General features: G+C 36.9%; 1 protein-coding gene across 1 annotated transcript in view; it reads left to right on the top strand.

Moving 5' to 3' along the window:
• Nucleotides 1-630: 630 nt before the first annotated feature.
• DYNC1LI2 (dynein cytoplasmic 1 light intermediate chain 2) overlaps nt 631-20,994 on the top strand; it is a 27,693-nt gene continuing 7,329 nt past the window's right edge. The window contains exons 1-11 of the mRNA XM_019473023.1: nt 631-699; nt 1,116-1,232; nt 7,461-7,691; nt 14,351-14,517; nt 14,859-14,952; nt 15,523-15,658; nt 16,001-16,112; nt 17,233-17,292; nt 18,033-18,074; nt 18,520-18,637; nt 19,635-19,751. Coding sequence (XP_019328568.1) covers nt 1,145-1,232; nt 7,461-7,691; nt 14,351-14,517; nt 14,859-14,952; nt 15,523-15,658; nt 16,001-16,112; nt 17,233-17,292; nt 18,033-18,074; nt 18,520-18,637; nt 19,635-19,751 — 1,165 coding nt within the window. The 5' untranslated portion in view covers nt 631-699; nt 1,116-1,144. The remainder of the gene's footprint in view (nt 700-1,115; nt 1,233-7,460; nt 7,692-14,350; nt 14,518-14,858; nt 14,953-15,522; nt 15,659-16,000; nt 16,113-17,232; nt 17,293-18,032; nt 18,075-18,519; nt 18,638-19,634; nt 19,752-20,994) is intronic.

Raw genomic sequence — 20,994 nt, forward strand, 5'->3', positions numbered from 1 at the left:
AGGCGTCGGGGACGGTGAGGAATGCTGTCCTTCCCGGCTCTGAAGCGGCTCGTGGGGTGCGTGAGGGGAGCCCCGCATCCGCATGAATGAGGCCAGCGTCTCTGCGGGGGTGAGGGAGAGCAGGTGTGCGGAGCCCTAGAGATTTGGCTCTGCGGGAGATCCACGGGATAGGCTCCGGGAGACTCGATTTCTTGTTTCCCGTCGCTTATCTCTGAGTAACGCTTTTAAAAACACTAATAATGCGGAAAAAATTATGTATAAAATACAGCAGTGCCTTGTGGGAAGAGTTAGTCATCAGTTGAAAAGTAATGTTTTGCAGTAATGTGATCTCTTATAAGAGAGAGAAACTTAAGAAAACGTTACTGCGTGTGTTTTAGAAATTGTAAAAGCTTTTCTCAAAAAGGTGGCATACTTTTGGTCTTTTAAAATAAACTTAAATATTTAACTGTAACATAATGTCTAGTTTGTAAATAGAACGAATGTAACTGGATTGGTCCGTGCAGATCTGCTGAGCTCATCAGTGCTGTCAGATGGGCAGTGCGTGGATTGTGTTTGTATGTGTTCGTGCATACATGCGCGTGTCCGTGTGCATGTCAGTCTAACAAGAATGATGCTGTTTTTCTAGGTCCTCAATACTGAGTGAAGTGTCTACCCGGTCAAGATCTAAATTGCCATCAGGCAAGAATATTCTTGTTTTTGGTAAGTAACATATGCAAGCAGTTGGGTGGTTGGGGTTTTTTTTTTGTAGAAACAAAGCGTGTTTAAAACAATGATGTGAATGAACTGACACATCAGTTTGTTAAAATTAGGTTATGTAATATGACTTACGGTATTATTGTCTTCAGGCTGATAGATTTACTTTCTTTTTGGTTTAAGCTGTTAGATTTATAACATTTAAACAAATGGAATGTAATACAGAATAATTGTTTCGTTCTTATTGTCATGGTATAAGCCTGGTATTTAGCTGGAATACTTGAAAGAAAACAACAAATAAGCATGGTCCAAAAATGTACAAGGATACTTCTGATTACTTAAGTGTGTTTTGAAAAATGTTTTCTACAAAGTTAAAATTAATTCTGAAAGTGTCTTTTTTCCCTGTAAAAACTTACTGGCAGGTGATGATGGTTCAGGTAAAACCACACTTATGACTAAAATACAGGGAGCAGAGCATGGCAAGAAAGGAAGAGGGCTGGAATACTTGTATCTAAATATTCACGACGAAGACAGAGATGGTAAGTTCATGTTATATGTAATCTCCTTACTGTAATTAAGTAGCTGACATGGTTTTTTTTATAACTGTGGTTATCATTGGCATATTTTGGGTTTCGCCCAAGTAGCTGGTTCCAGCATTGTTCTGTATGTTTTAGAAGCTATACCAATTTCTTAAAAGTGAAATGCATTTTACATGCAGCATACGTTCTCCCTCTTGCCCTTCTTCACAGCTTGACCTGTGTATGAGGAAGAAGTACACTTGAGCAGCTCTCAGGATGCATTTACTTTTAGGGTAGATATATTTGCTGATGTTGATTTACTAGCAGATCTATTGTTGTTCAGTATGACTACTTGATAACTATAGAAAGTAAGCAATACATCCATGAGAATTTAATTCTTAGTATGGATTTCTGGGCCTGAGGTTTTGGTGTTTTCTTGTGAGGGCTGCGTGTGGAATTTTGGTTAACTCTGAGATGTTTTGTTAGAGTTGAATGAGTGAAGAACAGAACTTAAGGTCAGAATTAGTATTTCCTTTTCTCAAATTGAAGCTTGTCTCTTTGCCCCTTGTCTTTCTCTTTGTTGCTGTTGATGATTGCTCTTCTCTACCTTGTGGGAGGGGGATGACGACAAGAGACCGTTTAAAAGCAGGTCTAATGATCAGAATACTCTCATTTTTAGGAAGGTTAGGGACAGGAAGAGATGGGGAGTGAGTTTGTTATCCTTGCTCCTAAACGTGCCTCTGTTTGTCTCATTTTGGACAAACTGCTGGACCTCTTTGTGTTAGTTTCCCTCTTCAAAAACAGGGAATGACAGTCTTCCTATTCATGACTTCCTTCTGAGTGCTCAGTTCAGAAGAGGGAAGCAATGATGGTGGTTCATCCATGTTCCTGAAAACAAATGAACTAGGAAGATCCTATAATGGTATTTTGGAAATGGAAATGTACTGAAAGCTTGCACGAGTGATTAAGTACCATATGTGACTGGTTGTTATGGAGATTGGTCCTGCGCTCGCATGGTAATAAACTGTCTTTGGATACTAAGTTAGGCACAATTAAAGGATGAGTACATTGCCTTTGTCTTCAGTGGCCACCTAATCTTGCAGTTCCTAAAAATCTTTTGTGCTGTAATTTTAAGTGCTGAGCCATTCTTGGCTTCTTGAGGTTCTTGGTGGCAGTGCTTTCTCACCATGCACTTCTCCTTTTGTACTGCATAAATACTTTAGGGGGAAAAAAACCCCTATGATTAGGAGTGTTAAAACAGCCTGTGACATCAGGCTTCTTGAAACATCAAAGGAGGTGATATTATAAGCAGAAAAAATGTTTGGTGTGCTATTTTTCCTGGTGCTGTCTATCAAACCTCAAGTATGTCCCTACTTTGGAAATACTTTGAGCTATTCCTGAGTATCTGGAAGTTATAAGTATTTGAGGTGATTAGGAGAAGCCTGTCATAAGAACTCAGACAGCACTAGCAGGAAAACAAGAGACCTTTTTGACTACCAGACTCAGCTGGAGAATTCAGGTCTTCATGCATCCCTTTAATGGATGTGTTAGGATCTAATAATACATGCCTTTTTTTCTTTCTGTCTCACTAGTGTCATCAGCAAGCAAAATAAATAGCAAAGTGGGTCAGGACCTCCCAGCAGGCAAAGATAACGCCCTTCCTTCTCTAGGACACTTTCGGGTTTGTTTCTTTAAACTCTTTGTGTGCTTTAGATGTGTGTAGGCTCAGATACAGATTTAGGAACAAAGCCTTTATAATTGACCCGCAATTCTTGGAAGGCATAAAGAAACTGAAGATAGGCTTATGATGAGCCTTATGATAGTAAGATGAGCTTACTATCACATACTCTTTTTTGAGGGTATCTGCTTTTTATTATACCACAACCGATTCAAGACCAGCAAAGCACAAGGATTTCTAGGGGTGTCAAATCAACACTGGTAACTGAAACTCTGGAGTGGAGTGAGAAGATCTTTTCAACTTCCTTCCCAGGTACTAGAAGATTTCTTTGCTTTCTTTGCCTTTTTCTTCTTCATTTCAGAAGAGTTTATTCTGTCCAGGAGAAATATTTTGGTCATAGTGCTGAGTCATTATCTACCTTCCACCTCCCTTTGGAAATCTTAAGGAGAATCTTGTGTGTTGCTTCTTAGCCCTCCCCACCCCTTCCTCCTTAAGGGATATTTGAATCTGGCTCCTCCTACATTTGAAGTAGAATTACTCTAGATTGCTAGGTGCATATCTTAGTTTACAGTTACTTTTGTCTTTTCCCCTAAAGATTAGATCAGTGATTAAGTTGTTCTTTTTTTTTTATAGGACAGTTAAACAAATGCATAGAAAAAACCTCTGTTTTGAAGAATCCCCGTGGCTAATACAGGTGCCCACTAACTTTATGGTTTTCACTGTCACCTGCTTGTTTCTTGGCAGTGGCTGATACCTAGCTTTGATGGCAAGATACACATCACCATTGCCTTGGTAATTAGCTGGTTCAGTTCTGTTAGATGTTAGTCGTTCACTGTAACATGCAGTACTTTGGTCCCTAGGTCTCAGGATAACTTAGAATAAGTCCACTACTTAACCTCTACCTGAAAAATCTCCTTCATAAGGTACTATCCTAAATTCTGCCTAGGCTAACGCATTTGTTCAAGAAGAGGTTTGGGGATGCCTGAGAAGCAATCCTGAGAGAGGATTCTCCTAGATCATTAGCCCCAGGTACAATATCCTTGGAGCATGTGGCTGCTTCTGCATACATGACACTGTAGTTCATCTGGATGAAAGCACTTACAGCACTAGCTGTAAAGTTAAGTCCGAATATTAAATGACCTTGGAGCTCAGGCCCTAGAGTCCTCTGTTCTTCCCAGGGAGTGTGGCCAGTTTCAAGTTTTTGCCTTTCTTTGTGGTGAGCAGATGTCTTGTGTCTATGCTGGTTAGTCTGCTTTTGAAAGCTGAGAATCTTAATTCGTAGGAGGTAGAAGAGAGGCTCTGCATAATTTTATTAAAGGATATGTATTTCTAGAGTAGCTTTCAGAGTCTCTTGCAGTGATGGGGCAGAGTTAAAGTGAGGACATACAGCAAGACAGTGAGACAAACTACATCGACTGATTTTGTAGCGATACTGTATGGATTAGCTGGCAATTACAAACATCATAGAGAACTTCCACTTAAACTGGCTCAGATTATAAATGCAACACAGTTGTCCTGACTGTGCCAATGAAGTAGAGCCATTCTGTTGTTGTGTTCTTACTTGTACCAGAATCAAGTAGTCTTGTTTTTTTGCCTCAGGTTTGGACTGGCCTCAGTCATATCATATGCATATTCTGGTTGAACTGGTTGTTCCAGGTTGAGCCAAGTGCTGCTGGTACACTGGTTTCTAATGGGAAAATTGTTTTTTTGTCAAGATCTTTAAAGTAGTTCTCTTGAAAATTATTTTTCCCTATTTTGTTTCTCTTCACAGCTTGGACAAGGGATATCTGATTACCACTGATACGTTTTGGATAAATGCAGGAGATGTAGTTGCAGTTCACAGAATCAACCATCTGTAGTAAAATTCATCAAAGCTGGAAAGTCTTTTTCATGGCTAAAGGGATAGATAATGAAATATTGACAGGATTTAGAAATGTAGTTTTAGCAGCTATTTTAATAGTCCTTAGTAAGTAGCACCTGCTTTCCCAACAGGATCTGGTAATTGTTTGCTCTGTTTTGGTGTCTCGTGTCATAGCCACTACGAAAGGTCCAGTTAACATTCACATCATATGACTAAGTAGGAGCTTGATGTGGTGCTGACAAAGTTGAATTTGCCATCAAGTCCTTTCCAAATTGTGAACAACCAGTAGGATATTTTTAAGTGTGTTTTATATTTGTAGCAAGTGTAAATCACAAGCCATACCTCTTAACTGTAAGAAAGGATGAAAACCTTTCATTTTCATACAGTGTTACCTTTTTTTAAAAGTATATCTTAATGTGAGTGCTAGGCTTCCAGTCTTCCTAGCAGATTGATTTTGTTTGAGTGATAGTTCCAACTGCATTCTAGTTCCACCTCTATTCTAGTTCCAGCCTGTATTCTAGATGTTAAGCAGAAACTAAATCCTTAAGTAGGACTTAAGGTGTTTAGCAAACAAAACCTTTGTAACCTTTAGATATTGGCTTAAAAAAGTGACTTAGAAGCAGTGTATTAGGATATTTATTAATTTTTGTTACTTGCTAAGGTGTGAAAGTCTTTCCTGCGATTAAAGCACTTGCCGCAGGACAAACTATGAAAGTGCTGGTGAGAGTTGTAAACTTCCATAGACTATAGGTAGATTTAAGTTAGGTTTTTAAAACTTTCATATTTGCTTCAAGGACGCAGTTATGCATAGACATAGTTAATGTCTGTTAATAACGTTTCAATCTTCGAAAGCTCACAGGGTTTTTATTCACTGGTAGATTTCTGCTTTTGGGAATATACAAAGGATGCTTCTGGAATGCAGAGGATAAGAGAGTCCTGCATTGATGTTTCATTTACTATTGTGTAATAGTAAATGTGTAAATGTGTTCACATTATGTCCTAGCTTCCTTTTGGTTTTCCAGACTTTTACCAGACTTCCCCTCTGTCCTTAGAAGTCTTCCGATAGCTTTAGATTCGTATATCCAGTGGTACGAGAATCCTGTGTGATACCAGTGAGATGGTTTCCTGAACTGGGAGGGAGGGGGAAAACGACGAATATGCAAAGGTGCATTTCTTAGATACACAACAATTACCGTAACCGTTTACTGCAAAGGATAGATCTGAGATGCACAGTTGGAAGTAAGAAGATCTTTAAGTTAAAAGCGTAACTGTTGGTCTGTTTGTGTGATGGCTGATGTTTGAATGTCTTATGACAGCCTAACAGTACTTAAGTAGGAGCATAACAAATGCCAAGTGAAGACTGCCCACGTATAGCATCTTGATGTAATCTGTCTGTAACTTGGCTGTTCAGTAATTTATAAGACCTGCTTAGAAGGGTAGTATATGTATTGCTGTACTCTTTTCTCCTTCCAATTTCCTTAGTCAAGTTTTTGCCTTTTTCTAGAGCCAGTGTTTTTGATCCTGACGGATTCTTTCTTAGAGTAAAGTTATGATAGCCACAGCAACTGGATTTATTTTGTGAAGTTAAAAGATTTGGAGCACAGAGCAGGGAAATACAGTGAGGCAGAGTAATTATGAAGCTCAGTAGCTGTTTTGAATATCTGGGCTCTGCAGTGATTGGTTTGCTGATACACGTATTTCAGAATTCATGTATCTTGCATGTAATGCCTATGGAGACCCACTGTTCCCTCTGGACAGCTGTAGTAGAATAGGGAATACTTTGGAAGAAGTACTAGGAAGAGTCTTGAAGGTACAAACAAATGGAATTGTTCCTTTTCAGGAGGAAGTTCTGAGGATAATGTAATTATTTTCTTTTTTAAATTATTTTCTTTTTTTTTTTTAATTTTGATAGAATTGGTTGTTCAGAGTACCTGATCAATCATTCCTGGACGATGCTCCATTTTCAGTTTCTTCTGTTCTTGCCAAAGTTCATGTTTGGCATAAATCTTGTCATGCCAGCTGTCTGTCCCAGCTGATTTCCGCCCCACTCCACCTTGCATTTCAACAAAAAAATGTCTAGTCGCTATCAAAACACTGGGGGAGAGAAACACAAAAACTAAAATACCAAATCTTTTGTCCAGTATTCATTCTGTAAGGAGCCTGCAAGTAGGAGCCAATGTTAAGTCAGTGTGAATTAAGAGCAGGTAGCACAACTTTAAAGTTTGGTAGATTGTAAGTTTATCCTGTATTTGCTTGTCCTACTCCTGTGCTAGAAACCTAAGCTGCTTATTACTTGTATCTTGTTTGCAGCTTATTTCTGTTGTGGGATGTCTTTATGTTAAACCAGCTTATGTGTCTGAGGGATGTGTGTCACATGTATTCTGGTTTTACTTGGAATATACATATTTCAAATTCAGGAATGCTGTGCAGTATCTAAAAACTGTTGTGTCAGCTGTCCTTAATAAAAGCCAAAGAATAGAAATTATTTTTTAAATTAAAAGATTCTGAACCAAGAAAAAATCCTGTTAAATGAAAGCATCTACTGAGTAACGTACACATTTACACATACACCTGTGTTAAACAGACAAGATCTGCTGGTAGCTGGGCTTTGGTCTTTCATTTAACACTAATGTACTCATCTGTTTACTTGTAGACCAGCAAAACAAAAAGTTGGCATCTGTTGAGTTACAACTGTACCTTTTCCTTTCAGATCATACTCGCTGTAACGTTTGGATTCTGGATGGAGACTTATACCATAAAGGGCTATTGAAGTTTGCAGTTTCTGCAGAATCCCTGCAAGACACCATTGTAGTCTTCGTTGCAGATATGTCTAGACCTTGGACTGTTATGGAGTCTTTACAGAAATGGGCCAGTGTCTTGCAAGAACATATTGATAAGATGAAAATTCCTCCAGAAGAGATGAGAGACATGGAACAGAAGTGTAAGTCTTTGTGCATCCATACATTCTCATCCTTTTTTTGGTTGGGTTTTTTTTTTACTAGCTCTTGCAACTTTCTTTTGTAATGATAAATTTCTTCACATTAGTGTTTAGAGAATAGGTTGGATAAGAGTTACTTCGAAGTTGTGATTACAACTCGAATTCAAATAGACTTTAGGCTTTAAAAGAACTCTTCCAGTTTTGCTGTGCTAACAAAATATCAGGTGAATTAATGGTCTAAATCCTTGCAATAATGACATTTTGATAATTCGATTTTTAAAAAGGCCAATTTTTAAAAAACTAACTCCATACAGAATCACATTTTTAAAAATGGTGACAAAATTCAGTAACAAAGTGAGCTGCCTGCTTTGCTGGGACCTAAGGCAGGTCCCATTCCCATACTGTGTTTGTCTTCCAGTAGGTGTCTCTGCCCTTGTTTTTCACGAGGCTCAGACTGTGATACTGGTACATCTAATTGTCTCTCACTTCAGCCATTCCTACCCTGTGACTTCAGGAATGTTGTATAAATTAACTTTCTTTCCTGGCATATCTGTGGCAGGAAAGAATCTGGCACTGGCAAGCAGTCATTGCTGCAGTATTGTTTCCTGCAGCTTCTTTCTTTCCTAAAATAGTTTTGAATATTTTCTTGAGAATTTTTTCTGTTTTCATATTAAATTACTCCAAAATAAATTCCTTCAGTGGAAAAGACCTTAGCAACATGCATTCCTTTTCAGCTGAAGTATAGATTCAGCCTGATCCTTGCTGGTTGCTGCTTTTGTTCAGGGCTGGTGGCTAGCTGTGCTGGAGTGTTTAAACCTTGCAAATACTGTCTAGTAGCTTCCTTAGATTGACTTTAGGGAGCAGTGTAATCTGTTTGGCATGTGAGCATTCAGATGTATTTGTATAGCTGATCTTCTTTCTGAATGTTAAATATTACTTTCCCAAAAGGCTTGTGCCTACAGCATACTAGCTAGAGTTTGAACTTAATGATTGAAACCACCTGGGTTTGATCACCAGGTTATATTTTTAAAAAAGTAAAATCTGACAGTTTTTAAGGGAAAAAGCATTCTTTTTTATGTGTGAGAGATTTTTTTGCGAATGGGAGATGGAAAGGCAGTTCTAGTCTCAAAATACAGCAACTAACCTGATCTGCACTTTCATGAGACACACCAAATCTTATGGCAATCCAAATAAATGTGGAGTTTGTGTATGTAAATTTTACTTTTGAAAAGAGAAGTGTTTTCAGCCTTCACTAAGAGTGTACTGTGTGGAGGAGCCAGTAACAGCTATGGCAAAGCTTTAGCACCGTGTTTGGGGAACTTAGAAGACATTCCATTGTCTTAGAGATGTCTAAATTAAAGTATCGTAGAAATTCCTAGTTTCTCTTGCACTTTAATAGAGTCGAGGGAAAAGGAGAATTTGAGAGCTGCCTAATTCACATGCTTGCAGGACTCTGCTGCCATCCTATGGCTGAGCGGTGAGCTTCGGTCCAATATCAGCATGCAGGTAAAACACGGGCCGTAATGTCTCCACTCCCAAACTTCCATCTCTCACCTTTTCTCAGTCACTGTGTAGGACACTTGTGTCATCTCAGATACTTGTCTTCTGAGTTCTTGCAGGCTGTCCCTAAGGCCAGAACTGTGCTCAAAACTTTGGCCACCATAGCTTGTAATTCTCTTAACAACAAATTGTGCTAAAAGAAATTCCTATTATAGCTGTAGCTATATTAGTGTAACTGCTTAGACAATATAGAGCACACATGGCTGAAGAATGCCTTGTGACTGCAGTCCATCAATAAAGCTACACCAGCAAAGTTTTCCGTACTAAAATCCTGCATATGCTTCCTGAGATAAGCTGCCACTTAGAAAATGGAGAATCACTGTGTTGCAATAGCCCAGATATGAAAAAAGTGGGATAATAAAGCACATACGCAAAGCAGGCAGTCAAAACATAGAAACAGGGTACAGAGTGAAGAGATGTGCTAAATTCATTCCAGAAAAGCCCCACTGCAGCATAATGCCACATGGATGTATATGTTTCTTGACTTCAGCTTGTAGAACCAAATTCCCTTATGTTTGCTTCTAGATGTAAGCCGGGGCATGTGGACCAAGCTGAACGTCCTCACTGCTTTCCCTAGCTATTACACTCTGTACCAGTAGTGCTTGTTGACCCTGGGGAAACATTTTCTAGTATTATTCCGTTAGCATCTGTTTAAAGTGCTGCTAGGTTGTTCTTTCTCCATTACTAGGATCTTATTACCAGTTTCCAGAAATCCTTTTGTTAGCTCGCCATTCTCAGTGGAATTGAACTTTGGACTGCTTGTCTTTGCTTTCAAGGTTTTGGTGGCCTTTCTCCACCCAGCCTTTTGTCTTGTGTTTGCTATTTGAGATCCTGACTCTTGGCTTTACTGGGTGAATGACGCTAGGCTCCATCTGGTATATGAGAAGCTTTCCTTTTGTGTTGAAGAGCTTCTAGAATGGGAGGCAGGGTGCGCATACGGAAGCAACAGGCTGCCTTGAAAGAAATTGAGTTATTCAGAGTATACCAAGGGCATTGTTTGCCTGCACTCACTCCTATCACTGTGCTGCTCTGGAAATTCCTTGCTAAAAGCTTGGCTAATGTGGATTCAGAAAAATAATGTCAGTTCAAATGTTCTAATTTAATTCAGGCTCAATTATGATAAATCATGGTTTAAATAACACATTTGAATAATTATTTCAGGGAAGATCTAAATTTTGCCTCCTTGCTTATGACAGCAAAGCAGAAAAGAACACTGTGAAGAATCAAGAGATGCAGAAAGGAAGTATACTGGTAAAATGGCTCTTATATTAATGTCCTCTGGAGTGTTTGAAGCTAAAGACTTGAAACACAATAACATTTTTCTGAAAATTAAGTAGTGTCCCATTCAAGCTGAATTAGTTTCAGGTTCTCTGCCTTTTTTTCTTTTTTTTTTTTTTTTTTGTCTGACATACAGCTGAAAGAATTCTTAAGCTAAAAGATAAAAGAAACTCACTTTGCCCAGACATCTTTTGTCCAGGAATTCTTTTCACAAGGCTAAAATTTATGATCAGTAAAGATAGTGTACAAAAAAGCTAAAAGCTGCATGAACCAATTGTGAAACAATAGACCATAAATATGGAATGATTGTCTCAGGAAAATTTTTCTGTGTTTTTCTTCTTCTGCTGTTCGGTGCTTTTGTGATCTATCTAGTTAAGTAAGTTGTAGTGTTTGTCTGCCATTTCCATATTGAAGTTAAACAGTACTACAAGACTGAGAATTTTGTTGTTACTAGAACAATCAAACCTAAGAATAATTGTGGATTGCTTTCTTGGTGGTACTTCAAGTCAGTTGCTCCTGTGACATGAACAATACATCTGTTCTTGTTATAGTTAGCTTTCAGTAGCTTGTGTAAATAAGCAGTAACATGAGAACAAAACAGTTAACTGGAAACTTGCATTCATTTGCTGTGTTAAATGCAAAAGTCTAAATAAAAGGCTTTTTTTCCTGGATAAGCCACAAGTTTGGTAGATAAATTAGCACGCTGTTGCGGAGGTGTGGTTTTTATGGCATATTATCACCTGGTGATAATTTTTCAAATGTAATAGGCCATTCCTTGACCTTACTGTGATAGGTAGCAGAATATTACTGATTTGCCAGATGAACAGTTGTTTTTCTGGCTTCCTATTTTATGTGCATCATCTTACCTGTATTTCCTGTTCAAAAAAATATAAACCAAAGTCATTTTCCCCTCCTTGATGCAGAAAAGAGTTATTTTCCATACCATATAGAATGTGATTCCTTGATATGAATTATGTGGAGGAGAAAATATTTATAACGTGCTAGAAAAAAGGAAAAAGAAAAGATTTATGCAAGCTGTTTGGGTGCATGATGAACTTTATGTCCATTAAATGTTTGAAAGTGGAGATCAAGTGAGAAATAAATATGGGAGGTAAGGAAAAAGTATTAAATTGCTGTGAGACAAAGAAACACTTTAACTGAAGTGCTTAGAATGGAGTTTGTTCATAAGAGGTAGTCCGACAGCACTTGCGATACAGGTTTACTTTGGATTTAACAAGATTAAATTTTGAACGGGAATGGGGGTTGAATGAGAGTCTTTTAAAAAGTGTTTAAAGAGCCTATCGCTAACAGGGATTTAAACCACTTTAATTCAGAAACAAGTGTATCTGTGTTCAGGATGTAGTAGTTAGAGGTTCTTAGTATAGCTTTTACCTTCTTTTAACTCTAGTAGTTACTTGTTCAACAGACCTTGTTAACTAAAGCTGAGTGTATTCTGTAGCATTTCTCAATCTCTAGTCAGGGATTAATGCCAGACCATGTGCACTATTAACAATCCACAACAACAGTTCATCTCCACAGTGAAGTTTTTTTTCTCCTTGCATGCATGGATCAACGGGAGTGGGATACGGCCTTGCTGATCGCTGGTTTGTGATGCATGGTGTTTGGTACTGCTTACTCTTGGGGAGAGGGAAGAGTTGGGAATCTCAGCTCTCTAGGATTATGGTCTTCATTCCCATTCAGCAGAAATTCATGAGGATGTGCTGTCAGATTTCTGACGTTTCATTTGCTATTATTTCTATTAGTAAAATTCTTGGGGTATCTTGAATAATGATTTGTATCATGTTGTCAGAGTCTTACTGTTTTCAAGAGAGGCTTTTCTTTCCCAAATTTGAGGGGGTTTATACTAATAGATGCCTCAGTAAAGAGAAGATTTTTCTGCTTTGATATGAACAAAACCTAGGAAACTAATATTGTCTGACTACAGTGCTGTAGTACATTGAGAGCAGTATTGTCAAATATTCTTTTACATCTGATTAAGTCAGAGAGGCTTATCTGAATGATTGTAGTGGATGTAAATGGTATTCTTTTAACTGCTGTAATACACTTGTATTTAATAGGTTTTTTATATCCTGAGCTAGGAAGAGTGAGTAATGAAATAAGTACTTTTTTAAAACCCTTTTCTACTTAAATGCTCTGGAATTAATTTGCTTTCTGTGAGATAGTCAGTAAACATATTTAATGTGCAGAATGTATAATGGAATTTTGATTTCCAGTTGCTGAATATGAAACAGCACTAGAGGAAAGCATCTCTTTGAAAGCATTGTTGTTTCCCCTCCAGCAGAAGGCACTGCCTCCCCAAGTTTAAAAGCAACTGCCCTCAAATTTTTTTTTATTTCCTTGGGCCTTGGGATATATTGAATTGGTGATTGGAAGTCTTATGGTCTATATTTAATGTGTATTTTTAAGCTTTTCTCTGGACTAGAGCTGTCTTGTTTTCCACAAGAATCACACAATTTTATATTTCAAATAAAAATTGTAGATTGTGCAGCTTTGAACAGAAGTGTTTTTCTGATTTGTTCTTCCTTCCACATGCCCATTCTATTGCAGGAATGGTTCCTATTTTGAAAAGGTACAGTGACTTTATTTTGCAAGATCTGTATTATAAACGTTTCTGAGGTTTTACCACTTCCTAAACCTCAGAAGTATCAGATAGCCTGCAGTGCGGTTGCAGTACGGTTGCAATTCCTTCCCTGTCACATGGATGGATGTACTGAACAACACTCTCTTTGTGACTGTACTGGAGATTGGGAGCTTTTTCGAAGAGTTTTTCTTACTGTACATACAGTCGGCCTGCTCCCACAGTTTCTAAAATAAAGACGCCTTCATGGGAGCAAATCGTGGAGCTTTGCTTGCCTCTTTCCTAAGGGCTCCTCATGGGTGAGCGAGGAGGAGGCTTCAGGTGGGATTGTCATGTGAGGGAGAGCCCTGGGCCTTTGGGAAGTGCTGGGCCTGGGAGCAGACAGATCCAGTAGGCAGGTTTATCTGCTCTGTGGCTTTCATCCTGAAAAAAGACACAAAAGTTGTAAGTTGCAGCCCAGTTTTGATAAAGCATGTGTGGGGTAACAGTGCGCTTCCAAAATGGTGTTAATACTGTTTCTTAGGCACTTTAGTATTTGACAGGTATTATTGGAACACTCATCATTGCCATAAAGTTAAAACACTGAAAATATAGAAAGCATCTCGTTTCCTCTGGACTCCAGAGGAAACTCCAGGAGTTTTCCAGAATATAGCTGATAACATTTAGAAGTCCTTGAGTCTGTATTTATGCAGTGTATTTTTTATATTTCTAGTATTGGACTCCTGCAACAGAAATGTAGAATAATGGAAACCTAAATTGAGTAATAGTTTATAAGAAAGAGTGGCTGGGGGGGGGGGGGGGCTTGGTGTTTTCTATGTCCATTTACATTTTCACCATGCTTTCTTACAAAACTAGGTACAAATTGCAGTGAATATAGGCTCTGTTGCTAAACTACATTTACTTTTTCTGTTGTCAACTCCCCTATAATGAAATGCATTGAGTTGAGGAATGTGCATTTGTGCATACTATAGCTCTTGCAGCTAGTTTTGATTATTTGTTAATGGCTCCAAATTGCACTGGATTTAGCTTGCTGTAGGTTTTGGTGGAGGAGAATGGTTGTGTTTGAAGGGGCAACAAGGCTTAAGCTTGCATTCTGTTCTCATGTAGTACCTCATTATAAAAGGGAAAAAAAAGTTGAGATTTCTAGTTAGTCATAGATTAATTATGGTTTAAAAAGAAAAACTAGTTCCTTTGTTGTACCTTAAGAAGATCTCTCTCTTAATAGTTATAAAGGAGTTTCAAGAGTACGTAGAACCTGAAGAAGGCTACCAAGGATCACCACAGAGAAGAGGCCCTTCTTCTGGCCAAGAGGACGAACATGTTTCTCTGCCACTAGGAGAAAATGTGCTGACTCACAACCTTGGTATTCCTGTGCTGGTAGTTTGTACAAAAGTGAGTTTCTTGTTCTGTTTGCTACTATGGAAAAGTTTAATTACTTTTCTTTTAGAAGGCATGCTTTATACAGACATGCAAAATGAATTCTGGATTAATAGTAAAGGGATTTATTTTCAAGGTAAGCTTCTGCCATCAGTGTCAATTTTTAATTTTGCAGAAGGGTAATAACCTTATCAATTATATGTTAATTACTTTAACTTTTGATTTATTGGTAACATTTTAAAACCAAAAGCTCAAAGTAAATGTGATGTGTGTGTAATATTAAGGAAGATGTTTTAAGATGTGCTGGGATTAAATGACTGGGTTTTTCTGGTTTTGTTTTTCTCCCTTTCTTCCAGTGCGATGCAGTGAGTGTACTAGAGAAGGAGCATGATTACAGAGAAGAACACTTCGACTTTATTCAGTCACACATTCGTAGATTCTGCTTACAGTGTATCCTTTCCTGCGCTGAAGAGATTTGCTGTAATCGGGAAGCAAGAAAATACATTTTAGTGTTGAATTGCACATTAAGTTAATCTGAGAAATTGCACTTCAAGATTGCTTGGTATTTAGTTATTTACTATGTAGCATTTGTTGTTTTGAATATGTTGAGAGATGTATAAAACTTCTTACAGTTTTTAAATTGTGCATGGGATTTGGAGCTTTTGTTCCTTTACAAAGGATTTGTCTTGCATTTTGTGAGGTGTTTTTTCTTGGTTTTCCCCTCAGAACTTGCGATTTCCATGTAAACCTGAGATCTCAGATGTCTCTTAAGTTTTTGACTTTTTCAAAGTTAAGTGCCTGGGAGGGTAGGTAACTTTTGCGTATGTCAAAAAAAGTACCATGAGTCTTCTCCTGTTATATCCCCTTCCTCTCCCTGAATACTAAATGGCTATAGCTTTTGCCTTGAACTGCTTCTCAAAATGAGGTCTAGTAGATATATGTCCATTAGCTCCTGTTTTGAAATTCTTACTATAATTTAAAAACTATGTCTTACATAACTTTCCTTAAATAAATAATCAGATGGGGCTGCCTTGATTTATACATCAGTTAAGGAAGAAAAGAACCTAGATCTGTTGTATAAGTACATTGTACATAAAACATACGGTTTTCAGTTTACCACACCTGCCTTAGTGGTAGAAAAGGATGCAGTTTTTATGTAAGTCAATTGAATAAGCAGCATGGTTTCAGATTGTTTTCTATTAAGCACTACACTTCATATAACATATATATAAAAATAACTCGAATGGTTTGTGTCGTTCAAATGCTTAGTATGTGAGTCTTCTGAAATCCTGAATTAAAAAAACAACTTAGTGCATATTACTTGGGTTACTTGACTCAGAGTATACCATTCCAGCTTTTTAGTATCCTTGGAATTTAGCTGAGAATTAGGACTTACCTACAGTAAAATTGCCTTATTCAGGTAGAGGGCAGTAAATAAATGGTTTCCGTAGAAGTGCTTTTTGTGACTGAAAAAGCAAAGCTTTCCTTCTTTTTATAGACCTGCCGGTTGGGACAATGAGAAGAAAATTGCCATTTTATATGAAAACTTCTCAACAGTGAAACCAGAAGATGCATATGAGGACTTCATTGTGAAACCTCCTGTAAGAAAGGTAAAAAGGGGTAAACTCTTCCCTGCCCCCCAACAAATAAATGCAGTTTGCTTGAGTGGCTACTAATAACTATCAGTATTGAAAAATTCCAAATATAAATGTAATTTTTTTTTTTATCCAAATGTGTGAAACATCAGGCTTTCATTTTCCAGTTGTTGAAAATACTGCAAGCAAATGGAGAAATCATTCACTTTAGTGAATGAAAGGCAGTCCAAAAATAACCATTTCACATGAACCTTTTTACATGCGTGGGGCAAAAACACTTTTTGAAAGTGGAGAATACTGTTGTAGGACTTCAACAATTTACATATATACACACATGGCATTGAGGTTACCGTGTAATGGCAAATCTTGTAAAACAAGATAGTATATCACTATTGCATTAACGTATTATTAATGACAGATTTCTTCATGTAAGGCAAGAGTAGTAAATAATCCATATAAATTCTGTATATTGCTGATTTTGTGAGTATAGGCATACAGGACTAGGATATGTGTAAAATGGATAATACGGAAAATTGTAAATGAAATTGAATTCTGGTCTGTATTGGAAAGCTTCTTTTACAACTTTCTTACACACTTAACATTTCTAGCTCAAGCCCCAGTATTTGGAAGAGGGAAAAGCTGTTTGAAGCTTTCATGTAAGGGAAAGGTTTAATCCCGTTGCTTGTAACTCATGGCACCTATAGGAAATAATCATTGCCTAATAGCAGTGTTACAACTGATAAACTAGTGTAATACTTTTGGGGGCTGAGGGATTGAGTGTGGGGTCTTATGGAGTAAGGTAATCTCAGGTCTTTGAAGATATGCTGATGAGATAAATACCTAAACTTAAAAAGATGAATGTGGCTACTTACCAAGTACTCATCTTTCTAGGAGAATACCCACAGACTGGCATCAATACTAGTCTACTCCATTCACTCCAATACTTTTTTTTTAATGACAACTTCTTTAACGTTACTACTCTTTTAAATGTGAAAGTTGTTTTTTTTTTTTAAAGTAAAGGATGGTATTAAAGATTTGCCTGTTTTTCTTCCCTTTTGATCACCAAAACATTAGTAAAAACAACTGTGGTAATTTCAGTTTTTTACTTCTAATAACAAAATATTTTGTTCAACAGTTAGTCCATGATAAAGAGCTGGCAGCAGAAGATGAACAAGTATTTCTTATGAAGCAGCAGGTAAGAATGGAAGAATGAAAATAAGTCCTTACTAAATAAGATTTCACTTTAAGCTCTCATTGTTACTGCCTTCAGTTTTTCATTCCTCATTTAAATCACTAGATAGCCACTTTTCAGCTTTGCAAATTCTGATGTAATTGTGAAATAAGACTTTTCTTTATTTTAACAAATACAAGTAGAAAATATGGCCACTTATCTTGGCAAGTTAAAAGGAAAATATGCTGAGAACAGAAATAATTTACATTTCAAAGGAGAAGAGCAAGAAGATGATTTTAAATTTCATAACATAGATGTACTGATCTGTAAAATATAAATACGTTTAAAACATAATGTCTTAGCGTTGCAGTTTTCTTACAGCCAGAGGCTTGAAAGACTTTAAGGTGTCAAATTTGGCTATGCTGTATCTTGTTACTTTCTTTACTGCTCTATTGTTTAAAAAACCTCATAATACTTTCCTGTATAGTTGATTATAAATATCATAGAGGTTACAGACTTGGGTGTCTATGGTTCTGCCTTATAGTTCTGGAATGGTTGTGTAAGACAAAGGACTGAAGCTTATTTACTCATTTTAACTCTGTCCTCTAGTGGTAAAGTCTGGAAGTATATAAATATCAAAGAGGAAGCCTGTAAATATCAGAAAAAAATTATCAAATAAATTAATGGTTAGTCAGCTTCACTGTATTTTATTCCTTTATATTTTCTGAAATATATTTAATATTCTTAATATGTTGTTTTTGCAGTCATTCCTTGCCAAACAGCCAGCAACGCCTACAAGAGCATCAGTAAGTAGATCCAAGAGAAGAGTAGGAGGTGTTTTGTTTCCTTCTAGGGAAGAGGGAATGATTCTAACCTGTAGAGGTTCATTTTGTAAATGTAAATGTAAAATACATAATCTCCCCAAACTGCAGAAAGTAAATTTAAAAAAAAAAGTGCCAATATTTAAAAATGTTGCTTATAAATTACCTCATTCTTATTAACTGTGGAAACATAGAAATATGTGATGATTATTGAACTGAAAATTTCCTGCAACTATTCATCCTTTCTTTTAGTGGAGGCACATGCCCAGAAAAACTGGTGGTGGTTTGTTTGGGGTTTTTTCCCCCCAGTGTGCATACACTATAGTGCTAATATAAGGTTTAAAAAGTAATTTGTATGTAATGTTACATTTGCTTTATATAACTACTCCATTTAAGTTCTCTGATTTGTGTGATTTGGACTCTTTTTAAGGAATCTCCTGCAAGAGGCCCTGCAGGATCCCCAAGAACTCAAGGCAGAGCTGGTCCTGCCAATGTACCCAGTGCCTCACCAATAACATCAGTTAAGAAACCAGATCCAAATATTAAAAGTATGAATAAGCATTTTACTGTTTTCATCATGTGTTACTCCCTTAAAAAAAAAAAAAAAATCCTCTTTTGTAGAAAGATTTTGGAATTTATTCACTAATGGTATAGTTAGTTTAATAACAGGAATGAATTTATGACATAGCTTCAGGTTTGATTTTTTTTTTTTTTTTTTTTTTTTTTTTTTTTTTTTTTTTTTTTCCAAGCAGTCAGACACAGTTCAAATACATTATTTCCTTAAGTTGACTAAATACATTTATTATGCATCAGTTGGATTATTAGAGTGGGGACTGCTTTAAACTATACGCAGTTTTATACTTCCTATCACTTATTCTGGAATCCACAATGAAACCTGTTCTTCTACTAAACTCTCTCTAGAATGTCATTTTCTACAGTACATGAAGTAACTTGCAAATTACACCCTTTCACCTCCCTCAGCCCTAAGATGGAGCTCCACGTTGTTGAGTGGTTTCTTTCTGTGCATTAAGAAAGTTGGTAGGGCCAGTATTGTTTTTAATTATGCACTGTGGTGCCGTACCTCACTCACAGTGAATAAAATACTCATGCAGTTCTGCATCATGTCTCCTTGCTGTATATCCAAGTTCTGATTTATGAAAAGTAGTGTGGCATGAAAGACTGCACTAAAACGTCTATGCAGTTTGTTAATGGACTTATAAATCTTTGAATTGCACATCCATACTTAATACTTTGTTTCTTGGCTTCTACATTTAGAAAAAACAAAAGCATACAAATATTTAGATTAAAATTTTGTGCCTCCCGACCCCCATTCCAGAAGAGCACTTACATGCTTTCAGTCATTTCTGACTTTGCCAAAGAATGCAAAGGACTAGTGTCTTTAAATTGAGCAAGGAGAGACTCTCTCATATTTGAGGTTTATTTCCTTGATTGGTAAGAGAGTTATGTATGTATGTTAAAAAATAAGTTCTATAATTTACCAGCAATAACTATTCTGCGATGTATATCTATTTGTTTTTGATTTAGATAATGCTGCAAGTGAAGGTGTCTTGGCTAGTTTCTTTAACAGTCTCTTGAGCAAAAAGACTGGCTCTCCTGGGAGTCCTGGTGCTGGAGCAGTGCAAAGTACAGCCAAGAAATCAGGTATTGGACTTGTTATTGCAGGCTGGTTTGCATATTTTTAGTATTTTATTTGGCCCACATTGGTCTAACTGTGTGTATCTTTTAAACTGGTCAGTAAAGTGACAGACCTTGACAGGTGACAGTGCCAAAATGTGTAGTCTTTAAAAAAAAACTAAACTACTGCAACCTCACAACTTCAGGGCTTCTGTGAAGTCTGTTATAACATGATTCTTTGAGTGAAGTTATGCTGCTGGGATATAAACAACATTTGAGTCTTGATCATATTCAGAAAGTGCTGATTTTCTTTTTTTTACTTTAGAATTCCTTCCTTTCTTGACACTTACCTGTTGCTTGAAGGAAATGCAGTTTATTGGGTTTGGATTGTAGTTTCCAGTCAAACTATTGAAATCTCTCCAGAGTTCGAGTTTAAATTAATTACTTCTTATGACAGCTTGAAGTTACTCTCTCATTAATTTAGTATTTTATTGTGATCCAACACAACTGGTAACACTGATCAAGTGGATTTGTTCTGTGTATGTGCCTATGACTGCATTGTATGAGAGATTTGCTGATAAGTAATTGCACTAGTTTAGGTGACAGTAAAGGAAACCCATCAGAATACTTGTTACCTATACAAAACTCAGCGTTGTAAAACACATGGTTGTTCCACCCGTTAGTAGAAATTTACTACTTTGATTATTTAACTGTTTCTTTTTGATATTGGTGTTCCCATTACACTTATGTTCAGGAGCTTTCCTTCCAGAATTATTTCACTACTAAATTATTGATAGATATTCTACTTCTGATGCCAGACTTGTGAAATTATGTAAAATTTAATGGCGATTAACCCACGGTTTCTGATGCTTAGAGGAGTGTGTAAGGCCCAGACATTCTGAACTGGAAATGAAAAATATTTGATGCCAGCCACAGTGACGATATTGCCAGTAAGAGAACCAGAGCAGTTGTTGCAGTGTGGGTATTTGAACTGAAACTATTCTGGAGAGGGGAAGTAAGGATTTTTTTTTTAATTGGGAAGGTTTTTATATGACATTCCATGCTCTGAAAGCTCAAAAACGGCTAGAATTTGACTTATGGCAAGTCAGGTTTTTTTGGGTTTGGTTTTTTTTTTTTAGCATGATAAATTCTGTAATTTATCTTTATTAAATTTATTTATTATAAAGATAAAAGAATTATTTGTATTATGTATTATTATTTACATATTACTGTACCTACATTATAAGAATATTTAATTTATTCTTTCTTA

This window comes from Aptenodytes forsteri, unplaced genomic scaffold (genome assembly GCF_000699145.1).
Source record: "Aptenodytes forsteri isolate BGI_AS27 unplaced genomic scaffold, ASM69914v1 Scaffold70, whole genome shotgun sequence".
NCBI lineage: Eukaryota > Metazoa > Chordata > Aves > Sphenisciformes > Spheniscidae > Aptenodytes > Aptenodytes forsteri.